Source organism: Pangasianodon hypophthalmus, chromosome 10 (genome assembly GCF_027358585.1).
Source record: "Pangasianodon hypophthalmus isolate fPanHyp1 chromosome 10, fPanHyp1.pri, whole genome shotgun sequence".
Taxonomy (NCBI): Eukaryota; Metazoa; Chordata; class Actinopteri; order Siluriformes; family Pangasiidae; genus Pangasianodon; species Pangasianodon hypophthalmus.
Window position 1 is genome coordinate 7,071,622 of NC_069719.1, and position 20,757 is coordinate 7,092,378.

Consider the following 20,757-nt stretch of genomic DNA (forward strand, 5'->3'; position numbering starts at 1 on the left):
TTTCAACTAATTTTCTGGTTTTATCTCCCATCTCTCATTCACTATTTCTGTGACTTGTCGCCATGATAAATGTTTCTCATTTTTTTTTGCAAGTAATGCCTTTTTTTTGCTCTGTCAGGTTTGGGGTGTTCCTCAAAGGGAAAATCATGCCACGGAAGGTCTGAAAGCTACCATCCAGAGTTTGCATGGAGTCTAACATCAGCTGAGGATGTCTGGGCAGAGGATCATGGGGTCATGGACATGGAAAGAGGAAGTTCTCAGGGCTGGGAGGAAGGTAAGACAGAAAAAAAAAATCTATTAGAATGCTAATGTGCCTTCACTCTTCTATTTCATGAGATTTAAACCCCAGGGATTGAGCAGTGAATAATTGATTGAGGAGGAATGCGGTTCACTAGTTGACTTAGTAGTAAAGATTGGAGTAGTTCACTTTCTAGGAATAATTTCATCTCCCCTCACAATGCATGGAAGACATTATCAAACCTTAGATAAAGGTTTAATTAGGTGCAGTAGAACAGCTGCATAATGGAGACTGTGTGTGCAGTGTACTGTATGCATCAGAGATAAGTATGTTAACAAAGCCTCATTAGATAGTCAGGTTGGAGAGAAGGTTTGGGGATTGCATGCTCTTCAGGCACCACTCATGCACTTCAAAGGAAAATAGAGCAATTCCTTTCAGTGTTAAATTCACTCACCTCTCACTGTTTCTCCCAGAGTGTTCTCTTGGTGCCCTTGCACACTGAGTGATGGGGAAGAATCATGAAACAGTGTTACACTATTCTATTGATCAAAATGATAAACATCAAAAATAAACTTCAGGAGGAATGAATCTAAAGAAAATTTAGGAGGATGCTTTTGGCCATAGGTTCACTACAGAGAGGGCTTAAATACACTAATAAATAAACAGAAAAATGGATGAATGGATGGAAGTATGGAAGGATGGATGGAAAGATGGATGAATAAATAGACAGATAGATAGATATTCAGTCGGCCAGAGATACAGTGAGGTCTATAAGTATTTGGACAGTGACACAATTTTTGTAATTTTGCCTCCACAATTTGCCTTACCACCACAATGGATCTGAAATGAAAGCTGTCAAGATGTGATTGAAGTGTAGACTTTCAGCTTTAATTCAGTGGGTTTAACAAAAATATTCCATTAACAGTTTAGGAATTACAGCCATTTTTACACAGTCCCTCCATTTTCACAGGCTCAAAAATAATTGGACAATTGACTGTTAAGCAGTTTCATGGCCAGGTGTGGCCTGTTTCCTCATTATTTCTTGACAAATTAAGGAGATAAAAGGTCTAAAGTTGATTCCAAGCTTTGAATTTGCATTTAGTAGCTGTTCAGGGAAATTCTCAATATGCGTTCCAAAGTGGTGTTATTGCAAGTGAAGGAGGCCATCATTAGGCTGAAAAAAAAACAGACCTATCAGAGAGATAGCAGAACTTTAGGACTGGTCAAATCAACAATCTGGTACATTCTTAAAAAGAAGGAATGCACTGGTGAGCTCAGCAACACCAAAAGGCCTGGAAGACCACGGAAGACAGCTGAAGTGGATGATTGCAGAATTCTTTCTTTGTTGAAGAAAAACCCCTTCACAACATCTAGCCAAGTCAAGAACACTCTGGGGGAGGTAGGCATATCACTCTCAAAGTCTACAATCAAGAGACACCTTCACAAATGTAAATACAGTCAGTTTACCTCAAGGTGCCAACCACTGCTCAAGAACAGAAAGGCCAGATTAGACTGTGCTAAAAAGCCTCTAAAAAAGCCTGCCCAGTACTGATGCAAGATTATCTTGTACCAGAATGATGGGAAGAGAAGAGTATGGAGAAGGAAAGGAAGGATGCATGGGCAAGTATGGCTGCTGGTGAAACTGGGTCACTGGGTCTGCTAATAGTAGTAGCACAATTCTGAATTCTGAAGTGTATAGAGCTATACTTTCTGCTCAGATTCAGTCAAATGCTACAAAACTGATCATCACAGTACAGACGGATAATGAACCAAAACCTACCGCAACAGCAACCCAAGAGCTTCTTAAGGCAAAGACATTAAATGTTCTTAGCTGTCCAAGGACCTCAACCCAATTGAGCTGCTTTTCACTTACTGAAGACAAAACTGAAGGCAGAAAGGCAGCTGCAGTAAAGGCCTGGTAAAGCATCTCAAGGGAGAAAACTCAGCAGTTGATGATGTCCACGGGTTCCAAATTTCAGGCAGTCATTGACTGCAAAGGATTTGCGTCCAAGTATTAAAAATAATCTTAATATTTATGACCATGTTAGTTTGTCCAGTTACTTTTGAGCCTGTGAAAATGGAGCGACTCTGTAAAGAATGGCTATAATCCCTAAACGGTTAATGCAATACTTTTTGCTAAACCCCTTGAATTAAAGTTGAAAGTCTACACTTCAATTACATCTTGATTGCTTTATTTACAATCCATTGTGTTGTTGTACAGATGCAAAATTACGAAAATTGTGTCACTGTCCAAATACTTATGGAAATGATAGATAGATAGATAGATAGATAGATAGATAGACAGATAGATAGATAGATAGATAGGTGGACAGATGGACAGACAGACAGATATACAGACAGGCAATTAGATGGGTGGATGGGCAGACAGACAGATAGGTGGATGGAGAGAAAGACAACAGATTTTTTTGGAGATGTTTACTAGTCTTTCAGTCACACGTGTCTAATAAATGATCAGGTCCTTGTGAAGTAACCTGGTAGAACTAGGTTAATCATTGCCTAGATGACTGAAACACATTCTTTCATACGAAGAGGAAAATTGTTTTAAGCTTAGAGTTTTATCTTACACAGCCGAGCCTGGAATCTCTCAGATGTGTGCAGCAGTATTACAGACGCACCCTTGAGCAAAGGAAATTAACATGTATATTCATATTCTCCACCCTGTTGTGTGAGTTGTTGTTCAGTGAGCTCACAGTGAATGACTCCTTCTAGGGCCTCTGCATACATCTTAAGGTCCATTTATGCACCTAGGGAAAAGGGAAGATGGGAAACTTGATGAATGTGAAGCATAGAAATGCCAGGGCTATTTACCTTTTCTTTATGCTGCTGTTTCTGCTGTCTTGAGGGATGTGTTTTGCTGCCTCAATGTAATAAGGAAGGTCTGCTGAAGGTGCACATGGACCAGTAGCCATAGTGGGGTTGAGAGGGGAGATCCTCCGAGCTTTATGTGGCCTGTTTTCTTGTCGTGCTCACATACTAGTTGCCACCAGCCACCAAATTGATGTATAATTCATTGTGTATAGTTAAAATAATAATAAAAATAACAATGTTATAGGTCACTGTAGTTACACATATTCTCACCATGTTACAAAACACCAAAGAAAACACTAAGAACAAACAACAAAAACAACAAAAACTGTAACTGCATTCAAAGCACAGCAATATCCCAATGATAGTATAGCCTTTGTTAGCACAACTCAAGTCAACAGGCCTGAGGTCTTAATTAGCTTAGCACACTTTGTTAGTAGTACAGACTTCATTAGTTTCATTATATTTGTTAACTAAACTAGCTAGTTAGCTTACACATAGAGTTAGCCTGCTTGCTTTGTTAGCAACACAGTCTTTGTTAGCCTCAGTGAACTATGTTAGCATCACTGTTTTGTCTTCTCCACATTCACACAAGCTTGTTTTTAAGATAAGAGTCAGTATTTTGGCAGTTTCTCAAAAAAGCACACTAGCTATCTAGCTAGAAGCACAAAATACACAATATGTATTCTATATTGTACAGTCTATGCTAATAATTTATATATGACAAGATATTCTACTTAGTGTAGTCTTACTGTATTCATTGTTCTAGCAGTGGGAACTTATTGTCTAACAAAATTCATTATATTATGTGATTAGCTGAATAAACGATGAAGTACCAATTAACACTTTACGCAAAAGCAGGTAATGATCCTGTCAGTTTACAGAATTATAATGTTGCCAAATAGGTGTCCAAATTTATTCCATTCACTCTAAACAGGTTTTTCCATTGCATAAAAGCAGTTCTATGATTTTTGTATATTACTATTATTTATAATAGGATTGTTAAGGGTTTTTGTTTTTGCCTCCATCAATATTATGAACTACACTGCATATTTATCATAGCTGCTTGGCTTTCTGTGTACCAAAGATGGAGATAACAAGAATTGTCCTGGGATTTGGTGTCTATAGCAAGATTGACAGAAGAATTTCAACATTTAAACACATCCAAGGAGTCTGTCACAGAGTCTGTTTTTCCTATACATTTTCTTGTTATTTGTTTTTCTTGGACCTTTCTGTTGAACACACACAATAATTTTATTATTTAGTAGATTTGCATACCTAATCATTGGTATACCTAATAAACTGGCACCTCAGAGGTTTAACTTTCTTCCTTTTCAGGATTTATTTATTTATTTAAATATATTTCATTTTCCTCCAGTCATACATTTCCTCAGGCATTATAACAGTTGGAAGCCAGATGTGGTAGCAAGGTGCATGGAACAGCGAAAACAATGAGACAGGCTACTAGGGATTATGAACAGTAACATATGCAATACCAACACAAGGAAAAAAAAAACAGAAAGAGCATGTACACAGTGTATGGGAATACATAACCACAAGACACAGGGGAAACACACTGGATGATGATGAAACCAGTGATTAGGGAAAATGCCAAAAAATAATCAGAGCAGAACTGTTTGCCTGACAAATATCTTGTTTTATATACACGGAGCCATTTTTTCTCACATTCAGATATGCATAATTATCTAAAAAAAAATTGCTAAAGAATACAGGCAGTTTGACACGTTTAGTGTGTGACTGTCTGAAACCACTTCCACGCTAAGCATCTGATCTGGGAAAAAGGCACACACACTCTCAAGCACCCATACTGTAGCTTTCTCTCACCCTACAGGTGCCCAGTTTGTGCCAATTAGCTACATTATCATACTTAGTCCTGTTAATGGCAGCCCTATAGAGTCCTGACTGACTCGCTGCAGTGGCGTGAGTGGGAATCAGAATTGATGAATGGATGGAACAGATGCAGGGGTCGATTAGGGGGAATTAATTCCAGGACATCTCAGGGTTCTGGAGAGTGTTTATTCTGCAAGGCGATTGAACAGGTGGAAAGGAGGGACACTGGCTCATTTCGTTGACAAATCCGAGGTAGAGGAAATCTGCATAGACAATTGCAGAGTGAATAACGGTGTCTCAAAGCCAGATAAGAGTGCACAATGTAGATGAAGCAAAGAAGTGATAACACTCTCTGTTGGCTCTGTCCCCACTGGTGCTTATACCTGAGAAAAATGAATAAAAGAGTTTCTTTCTTTCTTTCTTTCTTTCTTTCTGTCTGTCTGTCTGTCTGTCTGTCCAGTGGCATGGGGCTAATTTGCACCCACTCATATGTGGATTAGACTGAGAACGATTACACATTGATTTTTGATCGTGCGTGTCAAGCCCAGAAGGCAGCAGATGGCTGATAAAAAGCATGGGAAGGTGAAGCATGAGAAGGTTGATCGTCCTCTGTTCGCTGGCTTCATTTATTTGCTGGCTTGAGCTGGTATGGTACTCTTTGTGATTCCAGCCATGTCCAGTTCTGCTCTAGGCTATGAGAGTTTTGTTTGTCTGTGTATGTGTACGTGCCTACATGCAGTGGATTTTAAAGGGGTCCACGGAGTGAGCACACCCTATCCAGAGAAATTTGACAGACACATGCTTGTAATAGTAATGACTGTTTTACTACTTTGGTGATCCTGGTTTGGTGGGCATAATTCAGACTTTGGGAATAAAATTCACCAGGAATGAATTATACATATATAGCTAATCTTTCATTAGTCTGCAGGCTTTTTGTTTCCTTGCTTCTCACAATAAATAAACATTTCCATGTGGGAATTACATGTGCATTGGAATGAGCCAAAAAAAAAACAATGCAATTACATTCAAACTTATTAAAGACTTGAGTGAAACTCCTTAGCATATCCTTCCAGAAAGATTCATTCATTCATTTAGCGATAGAATCTCTCCAGGGGCGTCCTGGGTCTGCCCCGGGCACTCCCATACCTCTGAATTTAATCAGTAGAGCACTCTACTGGTTACAGGGGCACAGGTTCTTGCAGCTGTCTCTGCAATTGAGGACGTGAAGATGGACCATCTGCAACCTCACTTGGTACAAGTTAAATTCTTCCGAAACTTCTGCCAGGCACTCCCAAGCAACCTGAAAGACTCTCCTGGCACCCTATGTGACGAATCCATGTTAACACCAAGTTGTGATCAGTTGACAGCTCTGCGCTCTGCCTCAAGTCACAAAATTGATAATTGACCTTTGGTCCAAGCTTGTGTGTGGGTCCTGGTAACCCTAATCCAGGAGGTGTACACTTAGTCTTTTTGGTACCTTTCATGGGGGTCTTTAGGATCCCTCTTTGTCTGACCACTCTCCTCAGATCTGTCCACCAAGGGTGGGCCTCTTGGGATCATTAAGCATTAAGGTTCACCAAAGTACGCAAGCCTTATTCAGTAGGACAAGGTCTCAATCCACAAAGGGCATATAAATTAACTTTCTAGCAAATCTCTTTGTTGATCTTATTGGAAATCAACACATGGCTTGTGCAAGCATATGTGCATGTTTCCGAATTACCTCGTATAATAAGTCTCAGGAGTAAATTTCTCTGCTTTATATTCTGGAATGGCAGTTCTGGAGTTCTGAATGGCAGTACCTCATATCAAACAAGTCTCTAAATGAAGTTTAAAGAAAAAGACTTTTTGCTTGTTTGTTCTCTTACTCTCTGATGTGGGAATTATAACAGACTAAGGACATACAGACAGTAGTGAAGGATCTGGCTCCCTCTGCTGAAACCAGTCCACCTCTGGGCCTACCCTATCAATTCCTTAGCCAACCAACATAAAGCACAAAATAAATGGCAAAGAAGGGGATTCAATTATTTAAGCTAACCTTGTTATATGTGTAGTTGACATAGACCTTCAAAATTTTGAGGACACCATGGATTGATTTTTGATTGATTGATTTTTTTTAAATTTCCTATGTAATGTTTTATTTTCAACAGCCCTAAACACACCTTAAAACAAAACACATTTGGAGAGAAGGAAGACAGTAATATCTGTAGTAGAATGGTCTGCCCAGTCACGCAGCCCAGTTAAGATGCTCTGGGTGGAGTCGGATCAGTTGTGATAGTGACAAACTGTCCATTTATATGCAAGATACAGTTTTCCTCAAAATAATGCTTGTTAGACTTTTTGACCCTGGGTCCAAACGTTTTTGATGCTGTGCAAAAAACGTTTGATATTCAGGATTTTGCTTAAAAGAAACTCATTAGCAGAGTATACCATTTGTGAAAGCAATCCGCTCTTGGGAGTGGACAGCAAGTAATATAAAATTAAACTTGTTGCTTCTAATTGCAAGTTTCCCGATTTAGCAGAAAAGCATGCTGAGTTGTGCAGATAAAAGGGAATACCTTCTAAAGTAATAAAAATATCAAACATGGAAGGGACTGCTATTGACAAATTAAAGGTGGCACTGTTATGGTGTGGGTGCATTTCCCAGGCAGGTCCCTTTAGCGGGAAGAATCACTGCAAATCAGACTGTTAGTCATTTTCCCCCATTTTCTCCCCAATTTGGTCACCTACCAGTTGCCACCCAGCAGCCTGCTCTCCCCTATCATACAACATCTACCAACTGGGGAGGCTGAAGGTGACCACATCCTTCTTCCAAGACAATGTGAACCCTGCCAACTAAGTCTTTATAAATTCCTGCCCATGCTGTGTTGCATAACACACTTGGAGGAAAATGTTATCTGCCCTCTTCCACATACATGAAATTACAGATACCAACAATTGGCTAGTCAATGTGATTGACAGGGGAGAGAGAGTATGCCATCCCTTCCACCCAGAAAATAAATTTTGCTCCCTTGGCTCCCAGGCAAGGATGGCTATGGCATTGTCGGGATTCAAATTCATGATCTCCCATCATTAGGGTGAATGATTTTCTCGTACACCTCTTGGAAACCTAATCACTCTTTTATTCTGACTGATCACCTTCATTCTATGATGAAACATTTATATCCTGATGGGAGTCTCTTCCAGGATGATGCGAGCTCCAGCCACAGGGTACCAAGGGTCAAGAGATGACCTAATGTGCCTCTGTCAGGACTTTCTAAAGGTTTGTTTAGCTCAAAATCTTGTTTGTTTGTTTGTTATGGCCAAGTGAGTGGTCTTTCCATTACAGACATCACTGCCTCCTTCCTCTTCAAATATATCCCGCACGTCTTTAAGATGTTTGTGAGGTTGTTGAAAATCAACCATTAATTGAATGTTTTCAGAAAAAAAAGCGGTGGCATTAAGCTTTTGATCAACAGTATAACACAGTGCAGCTGAATGGTGAGGACATCTGTTGGAGACCTGAGCGCACTGGCTTGCTCTGACAATCAGTGACTGCCATTGAAGGGATGCTGTGACTAATCATGCTAAAATGTGTCGACATTTTAGACCAAAGGGTAGCTTTTTGACATTGCTGGAGGCAATGTTTTGACAGCTGGTTCAGATATATTTATGAGAGGTCTCATAAGTACAAGCTTATCTTTCTTGCTGGTCCTGCTGTGCATGGCATATAATGCCAGCATTTAAAAGAGTGAACATGGGCAAAAACGAGGACACCATTCCAAGCTATCAAGATTGTTTGAACTAATGCTTTTTCAGAATGTTGGCACCTTTCCAAATCATAGACATTTGAATAGAACTACATTTGTCTGGATAATCTGTGCATATCTTCTACCATATAGCATCTCTGATATTGCAGTGGAGGCATATATACAGTTTCCTCCTTTCTCTCTGAGATTCAGTAGGCAGGAAGTGATGCATTTAAATGGCAGGGAGACAAGGCACACACAATCTCTTCTGACTGTCGTTATCCATGCAAATATTTACTCAGTCCAATCTGGCGAGGAACGTCATTGCTAAGAGTTTCATATTGTGTTATTGAAGCAGCCTTAAGTATCTTGCTGAGCATAAGTTTAGTTTATGGCAGTGTGGTGCCAAGCCAGACTACATCTGCCTCCAAATGAACCTTTTACTCTGTGTTTTCATCGCCAACAATTTTTGCACCATGCAATTTGAGATGGAGTTATCAAAACTGTTCACAGATGGCCCTGGTAAAAACAGGCTATATATCAGTCCACTGTCCTCCAAAATAGACCCTATGGGTGGTATTCAGATTTAAGCGTGCATTGTGAGGAGGTAGTACCCAAGTTGTACACATGGTACTCAGAGCTCAAATGTTGCTACTGCCTTGCACGTTACTTGTATAGTTGCACAGGAGTTTCACACTGAGTTCGACAAAGACTGAGGCGTGTCCAGTTATACACAGTTTTGACCTTGAACTTAAGCCTATTTTTCTTGTGTGATATCAGCTCAAGCAAGGAGCAGAGTTAAATCCAGTGCCACAATATGTCACTCCAAAATTTATGGTTTGGCCTGTAAATGCAAAAAAAGAATGACATTTACATACTAACACTATTAAAACTATCATATTAACACTCTTACTTAATTAACTGTATCATCGCTGTCCATGGAAATTATGGTATTTATTTGTTTGTTCATTTGTTTGTTTCCTGCACTGTGGAGATGTGAGGAAAGGTCATCTTAATCAGAGACATTGGAATTCTTGAAGAACAAATTCTCTAGGGTGGAAGCCATATCGTTAAATTTAATCAAATTCGCAATGATTAGCTTGATAATCACGACTCGGTCTATTCGTGCAGCAGTATATTGGCAATCTGTTAATACACTGTATATAACTGAATCCTATTAGATAGTTATTTGAGTATTTGCCACATAATTTACTAATCTGAACTTATGCACCTGTGTAAGTCAACTCTGAATACGAGGAACTTTCTTGGAGTAAATATTGAACTTAATTCGCCAGCCCTGAATATGGCCCATTATGTGCATTATTGAGCTCTCAATGAAAGCAACATCTGAAGTTATACAGCACAAGCCTACAGAAATGGAGCCACTTTTTTCTTTAATGATCTCTCTGCTCTGACGTGTCCAAATAGCAAGACCCAGCTGGAAACTTCAATTTTCCTCAGGATGAATGAAATTATCTTGGAGCTGGAGTTCTACGCATCTGAATATGTAGACTTCCTCCTAGTCATTTCCGATTTCCGAGAGTGACATGACTTTATAATGCCCCTGTGAATGAGTACTTCTCTGCTGCTACAGATGATGCTTTCCTTTCTCTGCTGAGCACCCCTAGCATTTTGGCATCAAATATTTCCAGAGCCAAGTTAACGAACTGAGCCATGCAATAAAACCAGGACTGTTGGGCCAAGATGAGCCAACCCAAAACCCATCACATTTTATAGCTGCGCAGGATGTTTCAACAGACACATCCTCCAAGCTGTGTGCTAAGACTTAATGATTCACACAACCGTTACTGGGAGTGGGCTAGCATACCTGGAAATTAATGCACTGTTCCTAAAAGCAAGTTTACCAACAGTGAACTGGAACCCAGGAAACTGGAAGCAAACACTATTGCAGTTCATGAACAATGGCCATAAAAAAGATTTTAAAAATCTCTATATATTTGAACAAATTATTGAACAAATTATACTATGCTGTACATTTAAATTACTCACATTTAAAACTATTATTTCTAAAAAAATTATTTTTTAGATCTTAAAAAAAGCTACTATGAACCTCGAATGAACGTAAATACATTATATTAGCCCTGAAATAAGTTGTTGTATTGTGTTGACTTGAGGAAAATGACATTTATTTTACAAAGTATTTACCAAAATAGAAATACAAAATGTTAACACATGAGCTTGGAGACGGTTATTACGGCAAAGTGTGGGCATATATGTTATGAGATTTTTTTTTTTATATATATATATCAAGAAAATATCAAGAAAGATAGGAATTATTGGACTTTATGTATTTATTATTTTTAAATATTTTTTTATTAATTAATTTAAAATTTTTGTTTCTTTCTTCTGCAAATGAAAGACCATTCTTGAAACCCAGCATACTATTTTGCATAAATTTCTTGTCTTCAGGGTATGCGAACATTTGTTCTGAGCTATACCTGTATCTGTAATTCTGTCCATCTCCAGAGAGGGACGCTGTGTCTTCGCTGAACCCACCTCTTGTTTTCAGCGTCCTAACAAAATGCCTAGCATGAGTGAATTCACAACCATGTCTGTCCGTGTGCTGAATGGCTTTAACTACTCATTTCAGCGAAAGATAAATACTGCAATAACCCTAATTACAGACATAGCGTGCATTTCAAAGAATAGAAAATAGACTTCATTTTCCTTATTGTTCTGTCTGATGTAATTAAAATACGCCTGCTCTCTGTCCAATTAGCGAGCATATGCTGCTTTTGACGTAAGTATAATGTTTGTGTGTGTCTTCGTCTGTGTGTGTGTGTGCCTGTGTCTGTTTGTGTAGTTATGCTGGGGTTATAAATTCCAATGTTATTTTCATTTGAGACTTGGCAGACCACATTGTTGAAATGGGCAAGTCCATCATTAGTCACGTGCTTGCTTCAGAGCATATTTGCATCATGTCGATCTTTTCTAGATGACTCCCTTTATTAGATTTTCACTCCAGGACTATTATGTGCTCGGTGTCCTATCAGACGTTGTCATTTCAAACGCGAGGTTATGAATGTTGTTCAAGTGCTTTATTTATGAAATGTGTCTACATGTGCAGACCACGCTTATCTCCTCTGCATAATGTTATGTGTTTTCAATTGCTTAGTTCCAAGGCCCTCTCTTCATTACTTTACTATCTTGAACATCTGCATCTGTGTGGAGGATCAGCAGCTTTAGTGCCAGCATTGTGACAATTCATTCAGAATAAGCTACTGAAGAAAATGAGCATGTTCCCTTTTTTTTCTCCTGAATATTATAATGATCTCTGTGTAGTTAGAACTGGGAGATTAGGTTTCCAAAATTACCTGCCTTGTCAGGAAAAGCCCAGAGTTCATAAATTAATTACAGAGGTAACATAAATGGATTATAAAGGTAATGAGAATTGATTAAGTAGGTTAGTTTAAAAAGAATTTACGCTAGCTATGGGAAAATAAACTAGCCTGCTACTATAACAGAACAGTGTTACCATTCTTCTCACATCTGTCATGAGAATGAGAAGCCGTATTTGTTAGAAAAATACACAGAATGGTATGAAGATGTGAGACTGGGGCTGATTTTTTTCTAGCCCTGACTGTAGATTCATGCAGCCTATCAGTGACAGTCGTGTCAGATGATTACATGAAGTGAAGTTTGGGGTAATATCTTCCAGCATGCTCACTCAGGCATCTGTAACACACAGAACCAATTAGTGAAAGAAAGATTTGAAAGAAAGGATTACAACTTTTTGGTTTATCATGTTTAATTTTTGCAGGAAACACGGCATGAACCCAGTAGGTTAGTAGGTCATTATGGAATTAAAAGAAATCACAAGTACAGTTGCTTAGCTGCCTTTTAGTTTGACCTATATCATTCTTATTAGGCTATCAATGAAACCTCATGATATAATGCATTTGCTTCATCTTCACAACCTTCATAATTTCATCATCAAGCTATTTGATGGATATTAGATTTAGCCTTCCCATCTAATATCACAACCAGATGTCAGTGGGCATGAGACTCAAGCTTTCATGATGTCCAAAAACACAACCCACCCCAAACCATAAAATACCCCAAATAAAACAGCTCGCTGGTGAATGACATTATCTGTTCTTGTAAGACAGTGATGGTTTTCATCATATGATAAATTGATTTATTCATAAGGGAAATTATATGTGCATTGGCGCTTGATCTTTGACAGCACAAATCAAATCCTGTTCTGAATTCTGTCGGCTGGGAAACATGTACCACAATATGATGTTAGATGCAGGAGACAACGACAGTCAAAGGAAAGTATTGCCTCCCCTAGCATAGTTAGCCAAATTCAAGGTTGTCATTTCAGTAAAATTTGATCACAAACTGACAGTACTTTTTGTGTAAATGATTTTTTGACAGGTAATATTTTGTGAAAATTATTTTATTTTGGCAGGCAATGTTTTGCAAAAGTGAATGCTAAGTTGCTAACTGCAAATGTTGTCCTGCCTCACTGGTTTTGAAGAAAAACACATTTTGGTGCATTCAACCCAAGTTCATTGAATAAGACCATTCTCTGTACAAACACCCTAGACTCTGACCTCCCACCAGTCAAATATCAGTCTATGCCATTCTTCAAAGTTGGCAACCACGACTGCGTGTCATTATAATAGCTTAATCCCAACCTGTCAACTAGCAAAGACTTGTAGGCTAACCGTCTTTCTGCACTTAGCCTATTTTATAAGCTGTTATTGTTATATATGAGTTCAACTAGAAAGAAAGCCAGAAATGCCATAAAGCTTATTATTTATTGCCAATGATTGACTTAAAAAGCTAACTACTACATGAAGGAACTTTCTTTTTTAGTTTCACTGTAAAGAAATTCTGTATTTTCTGTGATGTGCAAACCAGCATAAAACTCTAATTGTGTTTTATAGTGTGGTATTCTGGGAAAATGTTTACAATACTATCAAATTATACTGTAACAGATGACCTTATTGGAGACCTATTGCTGTGACTATATAGTAATATAAAGTATCATTAACTTTACTGTAAGGGTGATTCCATGTTGAATCACCCGGGGCTGGGACACAAAAGTTATCAAAAGAATTTTGAATAGTCAACAAATTTTGGGCCAGCGCCACCTACTTGTCGAAAGTAACAATAACATGCTAAAAATGCTTACATCTAACTGTCATTTTTGCTACTCCTCCTCCAGATTTTGTCCAATCTTCACCAAATTTGGTTCGCATCATCTTGACACCTGACTAAACAATGCTGCAGCAATGCCACCCTGCTGCCCATTTGTTCATCTAGACCTTTCCTTATATAGTCAGAGAATTCCACCATTGTCCGTGGTCAAAACATACACATCATGAGTGAAACTACAAATCACTCTTGAAACCCTTTGCCTAAAGTTATGGCTCTGCTTTCCTGTGATTGCTTAGGCAGCAATTGTAGCGTGTCTGTGAACGTGTGGCTCACCGAGTCTGGGTGCTTGGACCCCGAAAATGCTGCTTGCAGCTTTAATTAATTTAATTGTATTATTATTATTATTATTAACTTTATATATATTTTTATTTACTTATTTCCTTACTTATTTTTTTTGTTTGTTAATTTCTCATTGTTCATTTTAGTAGATTCTTATTTTGCATCTTGATTGTTTACCTAAGAAATCTTGTTTTTTTGTGCACTAAATGAACTGATTTCTTTACAATAATATAAGATAAGATAAGATAAACTTTATTGATCCCACAGTGGGGGAATTTACTTATCACAGCAGCTCACAGACAGTTAAAGTGCAGGAAGAAAGAAAAGGAAGGAAGAAAGAAAAGTTAAAACTATAACTACATATACACCCTTAGGAATAATAAAAGAAATAAAATTATATGAAATTATTAAGTATTTATCAATATAGTATGTCATTAATGCAATCAAACAAAGCAAGAATTTTCTTGTGTTCTTCACTCTCCTAGGAACATCTCTAAACTTGCTTGAATGAAATCCGTCTATGTTTTTAAGCCTATTTGCAGTTCTCACTGTTTCAACGTCTCTGTTCTTTGTGTGTCGGTGTAGAGCAAATCACACATGTAGACGTCAGATCAGAGGAACTTCTAACCCTTAAGCCTTTGTTCTCTCTCCAGGATTATGTACCATTCCAGGATAACTTGTTGCCATTCCCAGAACAAAATTATTTGACTTCGTGTTCAAATGCACTGATGTTCATTTTACCCTCCTTTCAGCTATTGCTTAGTCAAACTATTTTTGCATCAGTTGCTATTTTAAAAAGATGCCTTTGAAGAATTCAGATCTCCCTGGTGAGTCTTGTTCCCTGCAGATGTGCAGCACATGTGTAATACTACAGAACTAGAAGGCGCCTTGCGAGATGACAGCGCTTATCCCTGAGCATGAAGTGAGGTAAAAACAGTATGTTTCACTTTGGACTTCTTTTAGGGGTGAGAAGCTCTGGCCTTGGCCCAAGGGTAAAATTTTTGGATTGACTCCCAGCTAGTCTATCATTTTCTGGTGCTTAGACGATAATAGTGCTATTTAGAGAGTAGAGTGAAAGAACTCTCTGTCTTGAGCAAACTCACTGTACATATCATGGCGCTGACTAATAAGGTGATGGAGTGTGTGATTCTGAGTAGCTGAGTCTCAAGTCTGAGCAGACAATGCCAATGATTGCCTTAAGTTCTGGTTTCATTATATAGAAACTCTGATCCAGACAGAATAATATATAGACCTTTTGACTAGTAACCCTAGATAAAGCAATTAATTAAACACATACATGACTATTGCTAGAACAACTGTCACTAATAATTATTATTGCAAAGTTTAAAATGAAATCCAATTACTGATGTCTTGGTTGATGAAATGTAATGACCACATTGTTCTGATTGGAATGTAAATAGTATGTTCAATATATGTATATATATATATATATATATATATATATATATATATATATATATATATATACACTATATTACCAAAAGTATTCGGTCACCTGCCTTGACTCACATATGAACTTAAGTGCCATCCCATTCCTAACCCATAGGGTTCAATATGATGTCGGTCCACTTTTGCAGCTATTACAGCTTCAACTCTTCTGGGAAGACTGTCCACAAGGTTGAGGAGTGTGTGTTTATAGGAATTTTTGACCATTCTTCCAAAAGCGCATTGGTGAGGTCACACACTGATGTTGGTTGAGAAGGCCTGGCTCTCAGTCTCTGCTCTAATTCATCCCAAAGGTGTTCTATCGGGTTCAGGTCAGGACTCTGTGCAGGCCAGTCAAGTTCATCCACACCAGACTCTGTCATCCATGTCTTTATGGACCTTGCTTTGTGCACTGGTGCACAGTCATGTTGGAAGAGGAAGGGGCCCGCTCCAAACTGTTCCCACAAGGTTGGGAGCATGGAATTGTCCAAAATGTTTTGGTATCCAAAGCATTCAAAGTTCCTTTCACTGGAACTAAGGGGCCAAGCCCAACTCCTGAAAAACAACCCCACACCATAATTCCTCCTCCACCAAATTTCACACTCGGCACAATGCAGTCCGAAATGTACCGTTCTCCTGGCAACCTCCAAACCCAGACTCGTCCATCAGATTGCCAGATGGAAAAGCGTGATTCATCACTCCAGAGAACGCGTCTCCACTGCTCTAGAGTCTAGTGGCGGCGTGCTTTACACCACTGCATCCGACGCTTTGCATTGCACTTGGTGATGTGTGGCTTGGATGCAGCTGCTCGGCCATGGAAACCCATTCCATGAAGCTCTCTGCGTACTGTACTTGGGTTAATCTAAAGGTCACATGAAGTTTGGAGCTCTGTAGCAATTGACTGTGAAGAAAGTCGACGACCTCTTTGCACTATGCGCTTCAGCATCCGCTGACCCCTCTCCGTCAGTTTACGTGGCCTACCACTTTGTGGCTGAGTTGCTGTTGTTCCCAAACTCTTCCATTTTGTTATGATAAAGCTGACAGTTGACTGTGGAATATTTAGGAGCGAGGAAATTTCACGACTGGATTTGTTGCACAGGTGGCATCCAATGACAGTTCCACGCTGGAATTCACTGAGCTCCTGAGAGCGGCCCATTCTTTCACAAATGTTTGTAAAAACAGTCTGCATGCCTAAGTGCTTGATTTTATACACCTCTGGCCAGGCCAAGTGATTAGGACACCTGATTCTGATCATTTGGTTGGGTGACCGAATACTTTTGGTAATATAGTGTATATTATTATGTGACATACACTTAAGTAGGTTGGTGACAGGTTACACCCATGTATCAAACATGCCTTTCCTTTATCCATAGGCTTATTCCTTCATGTCTTTAATGTAGTGTCAGTAAAAGCCTATTGCTTGTGGGTGCTTATAATTAACCAGGTGTAGTAAGGTGTCTTGAAGCTGTAACATGCTGTAATGAGAAGCAGAACGCAAGTGTGTAAACTCAGCATTAGATTTATTAAAGGCAGACCAGTAATCACAGTTAGAGGTCCAAGAAACAGACAGACAGGATCAACTTAAGGCAAACCTTAATTAGGGACAAAAAACAGGGAAGTAAACGAAACTAAGACACAGTAAACAATGGAATTAATGAAACAATACATGATAAAACTTTGCAAGTAGACAAAGACATAACCGAGGATAAGTAGAAACAGAGATCGAAACACAGAATAGGTGGACACAATCAGGAAATACACTAATTACAGGACAAGACTAGAATAAAAACAAAAACACGGTGAATGATACGGTGAACAAAACATGAACTCAGCGCCCATTACACTCTGAACCGCCTCACATGATTGCTGAGAGGAGGAATTTCTGACAGAAGCCTTGCCATATGCTGTTATTTTGATTTCACCATCCCATCCCATAATATCCAATCATTCCTATTTTTCACTATGGATAATTCTTTCTTATTTCATTTATACTTTTGAGCAGCTGGAGCTATCGAGAGCAGCAGGAGTTTAAACTTAATACGTAATACAACGTTTAATACTGTTTATGCAAGGCAAAGGGTGCAAAACTGCCATCCACTGGAATTGAGAAAAGTCTAAGAGACAAACTTTTTGTAAAAAAAATAAAGAAATAGGATAGAATAATATTTCAGTGCAAGAGGTGACTTGATATTATACTGTATTTTTCCTGAACAAGTGAAAAAAAGCTGTTTTACAAAGGATGGAGTGTCAGAGAATTAATATTTTACTCTTAAGTTCAATCATAGAATATTCATACATCATTTTACACTATAGTTTTATGAATTGATCTGGATATGCTCACCCTGGGCCATTTATTCTAAAATTATGCTACAATAAAAGAAGAGCAGAAAAAAGCCTCAGAGCTTAACTATTTAGCAAAGTTTCTTCTATTGTGCAGAAGACAATCTTTAATTTTCAAATGCCCTTGTGGCACACAGAATTTGCTTCTTTTCTTCATGATCTTGCTTTTCGTGAGTACATTCTCATTCTCAAGTTAAAACGTAGCACTGTGAAATTTGAGCTTGTCTCACAATATGTGTTGATAGGAACTTTCTGAATACCACAAACAATGTTTAGGACAAAAATAGTCCATATTGTCTAAATTGACAAAAGGAGTGGAAATGAAGTGATTTTCCAGAGACGTATGGAATACTCCATTGTATATTTGCAATTGATAATGCATTCATGAAGATTTGTCTTGTTTTCATAATTGGTATGATATTAAAGTTGGTTTGCTTGAATGAGAGTTAGTGATTAGTTTAATTGCAATTTCTGAGTCATTGTCTCCAAAGTTTGAGGGAAGAATTCTCACTTAATTATTTTTCCATCATAGTGAATGTACTTTTTTTCCTCCCAAGTCAATTTATAGTCACTTGTAATCTGTATCAAACTTTACTGGGTATTATGTGCCATTTTGTTCTTAACAGACCATCCCAAATACTGTTCATTCTAAAGTAATTGTGTTGAAGAGAATAGCTTATCTTTGAAATGGTCTTGCTATTTGTCTGGGTTATGAAGTGAACCCGTAGTGTATGCATCATGCCCTCAAATGTATTAGAACAGTTTCACATCAAAAGTTTCATTTTGCAATATATCCAGACAGTTGTGATGGATCAAAATATAAATACGAAGCAAAAGATCAGAAAATAATTTCATTTCAGGGGTTTCTAGGCATAAGTGTGGCAGCCAGGGAAAACCTTTCACATGGTAATATTTAGACTATATAAAGTTCTGAGATCTACAGACTTAGATAAAATTGGCGTCTTATTTTCACATACCTCAATCACAAGGAAAGGTGTAGCATTTTAAAGTCTGGTTATCCCCAAGGCGTTTGCATTTCAAGTCCACTGACAGATGGCAATATACAGATTTATTAATTTAATTTGCATGCAATAAAAATGTTTATAAATCTAAATATAATCAAAATATAAACCATATATTTAAATAAAAAAAAATTCACTGCCTAACGACTGACAAGCTATTCAGAAGTCCCGCCCATCCAGCAGTAATTCTATGTTTAATGATAATGTCCCTTTTTTAGGGCACGCAATTGTAGAACATTAGAAATCATAATATTTACAATGTAAAATACTTGAAGAGTCCTGAGTAATGTTGTTATCACCTCTCTTGTTTAATTCAATTATCTTAGTTGAAATGATCTTTATGTGATTTAATATTATCCTGAGCTGAAAGGTGAGCAAACATCCAGCAACGCTACTACTACTACTACTACTACTGCTTCTACTACTACTACTACTACTAGTACTACTGCTGCTTCTACTACTGCTGCTACTACTAGTACTGCAAATACTACTAAAACTACTATTACTGATACTACTACTACTACTGCTGCTACTATTAGTACTGCAAATACTACTAAAACTATGATTACTGATACTACTACTACTACTTCTGCTGCTGCTACTGCTGCTGCTGCTACTGCTAGTACTGCAAATACTACTAAAACTACTATTACTGATACTACTACTACTACTGCTTCTACTACTGCTGCTACTACTAGTACTGCAAATACTACTAAAACTACTATTACTGATACTACTACTACTACTGCTGCTACTACTGCTGCTACTACTAGTACTGCAAATACTACTAAAACTACTATTACTGATACTACTACTGCTGCTTCTACTACTGCTGCTACTACTAGTACTGCAAATACTACTAAAACTACTATTACTGATACTACTACTACTACTGCTTCTACTACTGCTGCTACTACTAGTACTGCAAATACTACTAAAACTACTATTACTGATACTACTACTACTACTGCTGCTACTACTGCTGCTACTACTAGTACTGCAAATACTACTAAAACTATGATTACTGATACTACTACTACTACTTCTGCTGCTGCTACTGCTGCTGCTGTTGCTACTAGTACTGCAAATACTACTAAAACTACTACTACTTTTGCTGATACTACTAAGACTACTGCTTCTACTACTACTGGTGCTACTGCTAGTACTACTGCTCTGCTATTATTACTAATACAACTACTACTGCTACTACTAGTACTGCAAATACTACTAAAACTACTATTACTGATACTACTACTACTACTGCTGCTACTAGTAGTACAAATATAACTAATACAACTTCTATTATAGATACTAATACTACAGCTACTGTTTCTAGTACTGTTGATACTGCTACTACTACAAAATTCTACTACTACTACTCATATTAAATAATAATAATAATAATAATAATTTACATTAAATAATTTAAACAATACTCTTGGTGCTTATTTAACAATACATTTGTGTCAAGTCATAAGTGAAGCAAAAATGTTACTAACAAAGAAGTTAATTCCTCATATGAAATTTCTAAATATCTTAATGGCAATCACATTAGTACCATGCATCACTGGTGCTTTCAATAATACATGTTTTGAAGAAATTAAAAAAAAATGAACAAGACTGACTAATGTGATGTTAGACATTTTAATGCTACTTCATATAAAACCTAAATATAAAAAGAATGCCTTGAAAAGGGAATATATATTATTTTACTACCTGCTAGCTGTATATTCTTTGAAATGTTACAGCCACTTTATAGAATTTCAGAAAAAAATAAATTAATAAAAAAAAAAATCAACCACTCAGCAGTGCGTACACTGAGACAAATTAGAGACTGTAG

At 37.8% G+C, this 20,757-nt stretch overlaps 1 protein-coding gene across 2 annotated transcripts in view; it reads left to right on the forward strand.

Annotated features, from left to right (window-relative positions):
* Positions 1–20,757, forward strand: part of alk (ALK receptor tyrosine kinase) — a 392,553-nt gene that overhangs the window by 189,888 nt on the left and 181,908 nt on the right. For both annotated transcript variants that reach the window (XM_034308266.2, XM_034308267.2), the window contains exon 3: positions 119–274. In XM_034308266.2, coding sequence (XP_034164157.2) covers positions 119–274 — 156 coding nt within the window. The remainder of the gene's footprint in view (positions 1–118; positions 275–20,757) is intronic.